The sequence below is a fragment of the Camellia sinensis genome, chromosome 8 (genome assembly GCF_055761805.1).
Source record: "Camellia sinensis isolate YWXY chromosome 8, ASM5576180v1, whole genome shotgun sequence".
NCBI lineage: Eukaryota > Viridiplantae > Streptophyta > Magnoliopsida > Ericales > Theaceae > Camellia > Camellia sinensis.
In genome coordinates, this window is record NC_138968.1 from 200,223,939 (window position 1) to 200,236,711 (window position 12,773).

Consider the following 12,773-nt stretch of genomic DNA (forward strand, 5'->3'; position numbering starts at 1 on the left):
TAATTTTCTTAATTCAATTTTTTAAAAATTAAGTTTTTTATTTTTCGTATTTTTTTGTTTTCAGTGAATATTTTTAGATGCACCTTACTTAAATGTATCTAAAAAGTAAATTATTTTTAAAAAAATATTTTAAAAAAATCAATAAATATACAAAAATACAAAAAATGTACTGAATTCTTGTATTTTTTTGTGTGTTTTTGATATGTAGTGAATTTTCTAAATATTTTTTTCACAAATATTATACTTTTAAGTATATTTATGTTAGGTGTATCTAAAAATTTTAAAAAAAAAATACTTAGAATATTAAAAAATTCAATAAAAACAAAAAAAAATGAAAAATAAAATTTTTTAATTTTTTGAAAAATGAATCCTAAAAATCCAAACCAAACAAGCTGAATTGTATTTTAGTGAGAATTTTTATTAATATTAATAATTATAATTATAATTTTTTCAATGACTAGTAATTATTTTTCTGACACTACACTTGTTGTAATTTTTCTTTTTTTAAAATTCCCTTTTAACTTTAAAATTATATATTTAAATTATTTATTTATAAATTAAAATATATATATATATATATGTAAATGCATTTAAAAGTAATGCAATTTTATAATTGGGTGGTCTAATTGTATTGTTTTGACGTTGAAGAGTAAATGATTTTCAATGATAGTTTAGAACATGTTTGTTTATTTGTTTTTATTCATTATATGGACACCCCGTTGAAAATAAATCAACAAAAAAAGTAACCAAAAAAAAAAAAAAAAAGAACCATTGACATTATAAAGAGAAAATCAATATAGTGATAGTGCATGAAATTAGTTCAAGTACATCTTTGATGGATGAATTTCCTCTTTTAGAAAGAACCATTGATCTTGCTTAGAAGATGATCTTTTTTAGTTTACATACTCTTGATGTTTTCTCTAATTTATATAATAGTGACTGCAACAGTACAAGAGAGATTTTTTTTTTTTGGTTCCTACAAACATTTTGAAGAACCAACTTGGCAACGAAATGAATGATAAGTGGATGAATAATGGCTTTGTTGTGTATTATTGTGAAAGACATTTTCAATAACATATATACCAAATTAGGTTGTCATGCATTGCTTTCAAAATCTAAAAAGTCACCATTCTCAACCAAAAAAAAAAAATTTAAGAAGTCACCAAGTTATCTATGAATGACATTTCGCTAAATAAAATATAAATAAATAGAAATAAAAGTAAGCATTAGATTTATGAAACAGACAACTCATACTTCATATTGTTATTCGGGTATATTAATATCAATATATACTAAAAAACAGACTAACCAGATTAACAAGGCTTAAAATAAGAATAGTTAAATGTCTGTACGCCAACACTTTTACAAACAAACAAACAAACATATCAACACACTATCCACTTGAATCTGTTGTTGCTTTTACAAACAAACACTACCAACACTTGAAACCCATTGAGTGTGTTGGTATATTTATTTGTAAAACTGTACCAAAGTTCCTTGGTGTGTTTATATGTTTGTTTGTAAAATGTTGTTCTTGACATATGTACACATTGATGACCGTTTCTCATCTGTTGGACCACTCTGGGTGCAATCACCCGGTATACAACCTGAGACGGCTGGTAATCTGCTGGCGGCAAATGGGACAGTTGGACACTCTTGACCCACATTCTCTACAAGTCTGCAAACAACATTTAATTATCACTCAAAATTGTCAAACTAACAAGGGAAAATATTATACAAACTAACAAATTTTGCAAAAGTTTCTTACTCAAAAATGTGATATGTGATATGTAATAATGAAACTGTGATACCTGTGAGACAGAACCACTAGAATAATATGACAGGAGGAACAACTCATGCAAGTAAGAAAAATTTGTAAAATTTGTTAGGTTGTATAACATTACTCAAACCAAAATAATAATGTCATCACTGCATCTCACCGTGTGCCCACAGCCAAAAGCCATATCCTTCACATTAGTCAGGCAAATTGGGCAAACCTTCACTCAAATAAGAAACATAAAAGAAATAAAAGATTAATATCCTGAATAAATTATTGGAATGATCCATAAACGAAGGTCAGTCCACTTGCCTCTTTACTGTGCCTTTTTTTTTTAATTAAGAAAAAAAAGAGAGAGAAGCAGAAGAAAGTGATTGACCCACCCAAGTGGTTCAATCAATTGATATGGGTGGCAAATTTATAGTCACTTTCATTTTTCCTTTGATATTTCGTCTTGTCTTGACTAATTTTTATTAGGTATACCAATTGAACTAGAAAATATCCAACTTTTCTGGCAACTTTCAAGGTATATAGGAGAACTTTTACAGCACTAACAAGCAATTGTATCTATGGGACAAGAGAAGCAATAACAGTCAGGCTATTACCTGGTTTTGTTCATCTACCACAGGTGTCGAAAGATTGCTTCGTTCACGAGAAGGACGGGGAGTGTAAGGAACTGGGGGAGGGCGTGGAACTACTTTCTTAGCTTTTCCTGTCACACGTCTTTTGCCCAACACGATAAATGAGAGAGAGAGAGAGAGAGAGAGAGAGAGAACATGCATAGCAAATGCTACTGAATGCTTTCCATTAGACAAGGCCTTCAGAAAAAAGCCCAAGTCATTCTCTTATATATATATAGAATTAAGTTGAAAGCATGTATGCATCCAGGAGAATTATCATCTCCAAAACAATAATTAAAAAGATGAAATGACCTCACTGTATAAATTTTTAAAATTGACAAGCATAGGGTACCATTCTAGGAACTCTCAAGGAACCAACATAAATTACTAAGTAAAACAATTGGAATGACCTCAGTTCCATGTACTTCAAATTTCTACGGTGATTACAAAGGAGCTCTTATCATTTGATGAAAGGCTCAAAAGTAAAAATTAAGAAAAGGATTAGTTTAGTACTCAAAATTGCAATATAAAGTGGAAACAAGATTAAATGCTCCTTACCCTAGCAAACCAAGCTCAATGGCTGCTTTGTATTGAATGGGAATCTCCATGAGAGCAGCAAGAGCAAAAGCAGTTTCTTTCTCAGAGGGAGTAGCATCTTTAGACATAATGGCAGTGAAGTTAACAAACTGTACACATGGAAGACAGTCAACCAAAGAGACTCTTAATGTTGAATTATAACATGGGTAAGTTGCTTAAAGATATGCTACATTGCTAGCTACTGGCCTTGTACCTGAAAGTTATCAAATTCACGATCAGGGACCTTGTCATCAAATTTCTTCATGTCTTCCCAAGGCCCATCACCAACACCAACAAGAACAATTGATAATGGATAGTTACTGGTCAAATAAAGTAAAAAGAAGAAAGGCAGGGAGGGGCAGAATTGGAATGTTATTAGAATTTAGTTTTCAGTATCCCTTCTTGATGTGGACTTTGCAAGATCAGCTAAACCTTCCAATGCAAAGCTTAATTGGATTAAAAGCAAACACAAAAAATAATATAAAATAAAACCATAAAAGTTGGGAGAATTATTATATTATTAATATCTTGATTCAAGATGATAAAGAAAAAAATTCATTCAGGTATATCTGTTGTATACACCACAGATTTATCAATTAAACACCAAGTTGCTCAGGATAATGAAAGTCCTGAGAAGAGTAAGGGGGAATCTGGAGAGAGCCTATGCTTAATGATGACAAGGAACTAGGGAGTGTAAGAGAAGGGTGAAAACTATGTTCCCTTAGCTGAATGGTTTGATAATAAGAAATTGAAGAAGAATAAGTCAAAAGGAAGAAGTCTCTTGAGAAAAAAAAAATGATTAAGACAGGCTCTTGGGAACATTAGGAGTATGAATGACCCTATTAAACAAATACATGTTAAGAAGTTGCTTGTGGATAATAAATTGTACCTTTCAGGAATTGTTGAGACCAAGGTGAGGAAAGAAAACTGATTCCCACCCTGAAACATAGCTTGCCTATTTAATGGGAGGTGGTGCAAATTGGTAAATGTGATGGAAGAAGATAAAGATCGAGGAAAATGTAGATTGCTTCAACACGCTTTAATAAATCACTTTCCTTAAGAGATATTCGCTCCCGCCAATTCTACTGAAACTATTGTGCACCGGATTACCAACGAATTTGCCTCCAGGATAAAATAAACCCTAGTCTAATGACTGTTGTCTAATTGCGTTATGCACAAATGAAATAATATCTCAACTACCTTTGGATTTTCAAATCCACCAAGTAGAAGAAGAGTGATATGAATTCTAGAGAGAAAATATGACATTCTATCTTTGACATGTGTGATATGATTCAAGAGGAGTGAACAATCATGAGACCAAAAATACCCAAAACCCAACACCAATGCTATAACCCTGAAACCACACTTGTTCTCTTGCTGAAGGGTAATTGAGCCCTGAAGCAAATCCGCTTCCTTGCTCACTCCCTGTGCCCCTGCTATATTTTCATCTCTCTTTCATCTCTACCAACCCTCTCAATATCACTCCTAGAATCCCCACAAGTTCTGTATTTATAGGCAAACCATAGAAATCCTAGTCCCACACAATTAATAAAACCCTACACATTGGATTCCTGATGAATTCTAAACTCCAAAACCTAATCCAAATACATGTAGAAACCAATAATTGTATGGGTCTCGCAAAATACAAGAGACACACCCAACAAAATTGACCTTCTAAAAGGCCTAGATAACTGAAATTTGTAATTGTAATTGTAACCCAGTTCCATTACAACAATTATAATCCGACTAAACAGGATCAATGTAGCAAAAGCCTTAAACATGATCTAAATGGACTAAAATATTGTTATGTCAAAATACCTTGCATTGACAATAGAATTAATTGTTTTCTCTTCTTGTGGGCTGAGTTCCTTGTCACCCGTGTTCACGCTTCTTGTGACCTTAATGAAAAATGAAATTATGTTTGGGAGGCCAAGTGAGTGAGTTGAGTGTGTGTGCGTATTCATGTGTATCAGAGAAAGGCAGCCTTAGAAGTGACCTGGCCATCTGCTATGATAACCAAAACATGGTATTGCCCACCACTTTTCTCCACAATGTCTACTGCAGCCTCAACTACCGGTGCATAAGATGTTGGTCCTTTAACACAATCAAATAAATATCTATAAGATTTCTTGAGATAATAAAACATTGATGGTATGTTATGATCAGAAACAGCCCATGGGTTAATTAGAAAAGCAGAATGGTCTACAAATGACCAACAAAATATGAACACCATATAGATATAAAAGGAGCAAGACACCAACCAGACAGTCGCAAGTTTGGAACTATCTGCTTGTAGCAACTTAAGACTTCTTCAAAGCCATGGCAAGGTGAATGATCATTGTGAAAGCTAAACACTTCTTGATCATGGGTAGTAGCTATCAAGGGAAAAATTAAAACAATGAATACAAGAAAAACTTGAATTCGGAATAAAATTTTCAAAGAGGATCATAACTTACAATCACCAAACCCAAAACAGGGAATTAAGTTATCTTCATCAAAGGGAGCCAATGTCTTTCCGATAATAGAGATAGCTTTCTCATATGGATTAGGTATATCACCAATCTTATGCAGGCTCCGATTGTTGAATGAGATTTTGCCTTCAGTGACAACATTAATGCATTAGTCCCAACATACACGTAAATTTAAGACAAACGCTCCCATAAGAACATAAATAATCTGAAGGTAAATGCAATGTTTAACCAAATATAAATTCAAAGACAATGTGATCATTGGTTTCAAGGCCATGGAATAATTATTAGCCAACTATGGAGAGGCCATGTTATTATGTCGGAAAATAAACTTGTTTTACACCTATACAAACCTGTCCACTCATTACTTTTTGTGAAATCTATTCCAATAATAAGATTTGACGACTCAAGGCCTGATTCTCTCAAGGCTGCAGTAACCTGAGAAAGGAAAGCATGTTCTGAACTGCATCAAATCAGGAGTTCAACACAAACAAAAAAAAGAAAAAAGGAAAAAAAGAAAAAGAAAAGTATTTGCATAGAGTGAAACAACATAATCAGCCAATCTGCATATAGTGTTTAGTGATTACTAGAATTTAATGTCGATGGAAATTGGTAACAGACATGAACCCCATATGCTAAAGTAGACACTTGAGTTCAGCACAAAAAAAGAAGAAAAGAATAAGAATAAATAAAGAAATAAGAACAAAAATAAGGAATTTGACGGCTATAATGGCATCTCCATCAATTTATTCAACATAAGAGTATCAATGAAAAATTTTCAACATAAAAATGTTCATGCTTCATTGGACACAATGAGTTTTCTATCAAACTTAGCTTCTTGTTTTTCTTGGTTGATTGATTCCTAAACAAATCGATAAATGACAAGTACTAGTCAACGCCATTGTGTGTAAATTTAGGGTTGATGTTTTAGGGGTCTTAAGAATTTTCCATTGGAAGGATATATTTCTTCTTGTTTATTATTGCATAAATAGAGATCAACCAAGAAAAATGTTGCATCATGGATTTGCATTGGAGAAATCTGTCTTCCATCCACCAGTTAACATATACCATATTTGTCTAAAGGGTAGTGGCATTCAAGTGCAAATTTGTTGCAGTCAATAGTTTAAGCCGATGACCATTTCTTCCTTTTAAATGATTTTATTGATGAGTTCATTTCTTCCTTTTAAATAATTTTATTGATGAGTTCAACATCATGAACATAAAGTAAATCAAATAATCTCCACTTCTTTGATAGAACTGTGGAAAAACTTCGATGTCTTATTCTAATTTGCACTGGACCCATATTTCTCCAAAAAAAGCTTATACATACATCAATGTTAGTACATAATATAGCCATATGTCTATGTATAATGTAGCTGATCAAAGATATTACTCAAGAATGAAGAAGACTCCAAGAAAAGGGAGGAGAAGGTGGTAAGTTCCTTGGCCTAATTGTTTATAATTTATAGGACCAACCTTGTTATGAGTGGGGAATAGGACTCGAGAGAATTTGGAACTTGGTTAAAGATGAGGAAAATCACAGACAACGGGCCTACAACCAGCATACTTTTTTACAGCATCCATTCCATACAAAATTACTAAAACCTAAGACTCGCAATTAGTAATTAATTTTTTACCTTAGAAACTGGCTAACAAGTAGAGGTATACTGTGGATTGAATGAGAGAAAGGGGACTCAATCCTCCAAGTTCAGTCAAGAACATGATCAAGCTCTGAACTGCTGTATTTTATACTTCGTTTTGTCACAAATTGAATCCAAAACATCAACTTGACATCCTTCATATGTTATTCAGAAAATCCTTCTATAAATAAGGTTTTGAAAAGTGGTCGCTGGTGTAAAGGCGAAAACGTAATGGTGGTAATTTCCCAAACTAAGCCTCTTTTGCATCCTAATACTCAAACTAGGCCTAGTTTGGACGGAATTTTCAAACTAAGCTAAAGCTCACGCTTTCACTGTTTGGAGTCCAAAATATAATGAATAGTGAAAGTGCTATTAAAAACCGCACTTTTAATTAATAAAGCGCTGTTGAAAATCACGCTTTTAACATAAATTTTTTTTTTTTAAAGAAAACGCTATTCGAAATAGCGCTTTCACTGTGCATTCGTATTCGGAAGAAAACGCTATTTGAAATAGCGCTTTCACTGTGCTTTCTTAGGAAAATATTTAAAATATATTAAAATGTGACTAAAGTAAAACACAAATGCTTTGTAGCACAAATGGTAGTGTGCTTGTCTTGCACCACAGTGGCGTGGGTTCAATCCGCGGGAATTGCTACCTTTCATTTTTTTTTTTTTCTTCCACCCACTCTACACTTTATATATTTATTATGTAATTTTTTTTTTCTTCCACCCACTCTACACTTTATATATTTATTATGTAATTTTTTTATCAAAAAAAAAGTAAAATGTTTGTTTGGTTAACTACATTTTTTTTCTATAAAATACAATTTTTTTTAAAATGTCAACATGATTATTTAAAAAGTATTCAGTGTATTTTGTTTGAATTTTTTGGATTTAGTTATTTGAAAACTGAGTTTTTTTATTTTCGTATTTTTTTGTTTTTAGTGAATATTTTTAAATTTTTAAACATTTTTTTTTTACTTTTTTAGATGCACCTTAGTTAGATGTATCTAAAAAGTAAAAAAATTGTGAAAAAATATTTTAAAAAATTAATAAATACATAAAAATACAAAAAATGTACTGAAAAAATAATTTTGTAGTTTTAGTATCTTTTCAGCAAATTATGCACAGTGAAAGCGTACTCAAAAAATATTTTTTCAGCAAAATGTACTCTTTTAAAATGTACCAAAATATTTTAAAAGCGTGCATTTTTTGAGTACATTTTGCTGAAAAAATTAATATTTTGTATTAATTTTTTCAGTACATTTTTTGTATTTTTTCACTCACTCTATACTTTATATATTTATGAAAAAATAAAAAAATGTACGATTTTAAAATGTACTAAAATATTTTAAAAGCGTACATTTTGCTGAAAAAATATTTTTGGAATACAGTTTCACTGTGCATATTTTTTTGAGTACATTTTGCTGAAAAAAATGAAAATTTGCTGAAAAGATACTAAAAATACAAAAATATTTTTTTAGTTCATTGTTTATATTTTTATGTATTTATTAATTTTGTAAAATATTTTTTTACAATTTGTTTACTTTTTAGATACATCTAACTAAGGTGTATCTAAAAAAGTAAAAAAAAAAAATATTTAAAATTTTAAAAATATTCACTAAAAACAAAAAAATACGAAAATAAAAAAACTCAATTTTCAAATAACTAAATCCAAAAAATTCAAACCAAATACACTGAATACTTTTTAAATAATCATGTTGACATTTTGAAAAAAATTGTATTTTATAGAAAAAAATTTTAGTTAACCAAACAAACATTTTACTTTTTTTTGATAAAAAAATTACATAATAAATATATAAAGTGTAGAGTGAGTGGAAGGAAAAAAAAAAAAAAAAGTTTAACTTAATTGAAAGGTAGCAATTCCCACGGATTGAACCCAGGCCACTGTAGTGCAAGACAAGCACACTACCATTTGTGCTACAAAGCATTTGTGTTTTATTTTGGTCACATTTTAATATATTTTAAACGTTTCGTAAGAAAGCACAGTGAAAGCGCTATTTCAAATAGTGTTTTCTTCCGAATAGGAATGCACAGTGAAAGCGCTATTTCGAATAGCGTTTTCTTCAAAAAAAAAAAATTATGTTAAAAGCGTGATTTTCAACAGCGCTTTATTAATTAAAAGCGCGGTTTTTAATAGCACTTTCACTATTCATCACATTTTGGGCTCCAAACAATGAAAGCGCGATTTGTAATAGCGCTTTAGCTTAGCTTGGAAATTCCGTCCAAACTAGGCCTAGTTTGGGAAATAGGATGCAAAAAAGGCTTAGTTTGGGAAAAGCCCCGGTAATTGGAGCCGTAATTTTTTATTTTTTATTTTTTTGCATAATTTGAAGAAAATTTATCGATATGTATATTTTTATTTTTAGAATGTTTAAAATAGATTTTGATCAATTTTTGTTAAGTTTTAAGTATAATCTAATATATTTCATATTTTCAAATCACTAACAGAAATTTTTTATATTTTATTTAAAAAATTAATTAAGAATAATTTATTTTAAACGTCTACAATTTATTTTTGACCAATACTTGAACTAATTAAATAAAAAATATTCACAATTATTAAATGAAATGATTATAAAAATAAAAGTTGTGTCATAAACAAAAAGAGTAATGATTCATCCCCCTTTTTCCCCCCACCCCCTTTGACCCCCTCTCTCTCACATTGGTTACCTTTTCTTTTTCTTTTTCTTTTTTTTCCTGCTCCTCCAATCACCCCCTGCCACGTGGCAAAGAGGGTGAGGGGGTGACCCCCCAAAAAGGGGTCCCAAACATTTTTGGGTCCCAAACATTATTCTAAACAAAAATTATTTTTGAGGCATTTTTTTAGACAACACTTTACAGCTAACTAAATAAAATTATTTACAATTACGGTCTTGTTTGGAAACAGGCTATTTTAATATATTTTTAGTTTTTTATGAAAAGATATTCAGAAAAGTAGAGAAAGTAATGTGATAACTTGTAATAACCTTTTAACTAAAATATATAGTTGATAAACGAATCCTAATTATTAAATGAAATGATTATAATAATAAAAATTTGTCATAAATAAAAATTATTTTTGAACTACTGATTTTATTTATTTTTTTAAAAACATTTTTGAACAAAACGTTATATTAACAAAATAAAAAATATTTACAACTAAATATTAAATAAAATAATTACAAAAATAAATACAATTACTATTTATATATATTTTTATTTTACATGCTAATAAAATGAAATAAAAATTTTAAAAAATTATAGAGAAAAAAAAATCATATAAGATATTTCCTTTAAGTTTCAACCACTTTAGTATTTGTTTTTTTTTTATTTATAAACTTTTATTTATTTATTTTTTTGGAAAAGGAAAGAATATTGTAAAATAGTGTAATGGTGTATAACGGATCCTTATTACGTAATACCGAAACAACCATCACACATATAAGTTTTTGTCACCTTGCTATAATGGTTGACGATAACCACACAACATAATGATTGCAGCTGATTTTTAAAACCTTACTTCTATGTCTATTTGGCATTCAAAATTGGATTTCTGGCAGGATTTATTATTAGAATAATGCTTGGGACCCCTTTTTGGGGGTCACCCCTCACCTCCCTTTGCCACGTGGCAGGTGGTGATTGGAGGAGGAGGAAAAAAAAGAAAAAGAAAAAGAAAAGGTAACCAATGAGAGAGAGAGGGGGTCAAAGGGGTGGGGGAAAAGGGGGATGAATCATTTATCATTTTATTATTTAAGAGGCAAGAGACGGTGGGGTGGGGAAGCAACCAATTGAGTGATCCGCGGTATTGTCTTAGCGGCTTTAGTAGCTAAAGACTCAATCTAGGCTCTAGAGACAAGACAACCACGACCACCATTACCACCAACAGATAGATGATATAAAGCCTCTCTCTCGCATAAGAGAGAAGGGATTTTTTTTGGGTGAATAGAGAAAAGGGATTAGCCAACAAGTAATAGTTGCAAAATTGGGGGTTGTGTGATTGAATAATCACCTTTGTCTAGGTGGGTATGTTTGTTTGTTTGTTTTTCAATGGATAATAAAATATATAATTTTAATTATAGTATATGTTTTTAGATTATTAGTGGTAGGATTATAAATATAAAAAAAATTGCTAATTTCACCGGATAATATCCGTGGAAGTTTAACAAAAATTAGAATCAAACAACATAATAGCTATAGCTATAACTATAATTGGCGGAAGGAATCAAAGAGACATGACATGATTTTGAGGAAAAGCAGGGGGGGCCGCGGAAAGAAAGAGGGAGAAGGAGAGAAAGAAGCACAAGTACCTGATCGAGGGTAGAGTAGTTGTCGGGGATGAAGTCGTACTTCTTCTTCTTGTTCTTGTTCTTATTAACTGCAGTAGAAGATGTAATACTAGTAGTAGAGGTTTGTTGACTGACAGGAGGGAATGAAGACGACGGCTGCTGCTTTGCCGTTTCCTCAGAAGACATGATTGGCCTATTTAAAGAAGTCGTTCTTCTTCTTCCTCCTAGTTGTGCTCCTACTCCGACGGTGCTGGTGCTGGTGCTGGTGCTGGAAGTGCCCCCGCCTCCGCTACTGCCATTGAAACCCCTACGGTTCTGCCTCCGAAACGGAATTATATTTCCCATTTCATTTTTCTTTTTCCCTTCATGAAATTGACAAGGAGACAAAAGGAGAATTGGAGTGGAGTGTAATAAGAGCCAACTTTTTTGCTTTCCAGGAGACATCCATGTCCCACTAGGCAGGTTGATGCGGATGCCCCCTCCTTACTTTTTCACTACTAACATTAATTCAATTGATTAGTACTATTACTGGGAGTCGTACTTGTTTGTTAGTAGAAGCAGTTAGTAATTGTTGTTGGATAACGGAAAATTTTCTGCTGTATTTGTGAGGACGAGAGACAAACCGGGGAGGACGACCACCGCCGACTCAATCGCACCATCTAACTGAAATAAAATTATTAGATTTTTAGGATTATTATGCCACATTGTTTATGTTAGGTTTTTAATAAATAAAAAATTACAATACTAAATAATTTCTTATAACTTTAATCTCAATGATTACTTCAAAAACGAATAGATTGCTTTACCCTTTCCTTTTCCTTTTGCTTTTTGTGTAGAGGAGGTAAAGGGGATGGGCCAATCCAGGAATATGGTTCTCCTCCGGAGAGCTTCTCTACGTACCCTACCTTTTTCTTGAATTCACATTATTATTTATTTTTTTATTAAATTATTAGTTATTGAATAAAAAGTATGGGAAATTGTGTTTTAATGGAATAGTAGATGATTGATTTTTCATTGATAATACAAGTCTCTTGTATATATGTATGCTATAAGTTTTTTCTATTTTTACCATTAGGGTTGGTGGCCTGGTGGAGGATGCGACATGTTTCACAGCAGGGAGATCAAGTTCGATTCCTGGGAGGGGGCTGTGTGTTATCTCTTTGGAGAGCTCGCCCTTTATTCCCCTCGTTCCTGGCCTCTGTTGTGGCGTGTGTCTGCCCTCCATTGGTGCCCTGGTAGTGGGTCCCTCACTTGGTGGGGGTTAATTCCTAGCTGGCAACCGGTTACCCCGGAGCTAGGGCCCAACGGGGCCATGATGACACCACAGAACCCTTTTTTTCTGGTTCAAAAAAAAAAAAGTTTTTTCAATTTTTGATGTAAATTTTTCTTCGTTAGAGTTTTTGT

General features: G+C 31.8%; 1 protein-coding gene across 6 annotated transcripts; it reads right to left on the reverse strand.

Annotated features, from left to right (window-relative positions):
• Nucleotides 1–1,231: 1,231 nt before the first annotated feature.
• Nucleotides 1,232–12,049, reverse strand: RGLG4 (Ca(2)-dependent phospholipid-binding protein (Copine) family). Of its 6 annotated transcripts, none has more exons than XR_014338993.1 (12): nt 11,391–12,049; nt 5,795–5,879; nt 5,430–5,570; nt 5,235–5,348; nt 4,970–5,067; nt 4,792–4,871; nt 3,188–3,293; nt 2,956–3,083; nt 2,383–2,595; nt 1,941–1,997; nt 1,769–1,811; nt 1,232–1,678 (listed from the first exon to the last, which is right to left on the reverse strand). XR_014338993.1 is itself a non-coding variant. In XM_028216063.2 (12 exons), the coding sequence occupies exons 1-12, from the start codon at nt 11,811–11,813 to the stop codon at nt 1,671–1,673; spliced, it is 1,401 nt and encodes a 466-aa protein (XP_028071864.2). In that variant the 5' UTR covers nt 11,814–12,049; the 3' UTR covers nt 1,232–1,670. The 6 variants fall into 6 exon arrangements, 3 of the variants coding, with proteins under 3 accessions (XP_028071864.2, XP_028071863.2, XP_082740704.1); XM_028216063.2 differs by having other exon boundaries at nt 2,383–2,500; XR_014338992.1 differs by lacking the exon at nt 1,769–1,811.
• Between the last annotated feature and the right edge of the window lie 724 nt (nt 12,050–12,773).

Coding starts and splice junctions, on each gene's coding strand:
- RGLG4 (XM_028216062.2), bottom strand. CDS start 11,813: ATGTCTCCTGGAAAGCAAAAAAGTTGGCTCTTATTACACTCCACTCCA. Junction 5,880..11,390: donor ACTACTCTACCCTCGATCAG/GTACTTGTGCTT, acceptor TTCCTTTCTCAG/GTTACTGCAGCCTTGAGAGA. Junction 5,571..5,794: donor AAAAAGTAATGAGTGGACAG/GTTTGTATAGGT, acceptor TTGTCACTGAAG/GCAAAATCTCATTCAACAAT.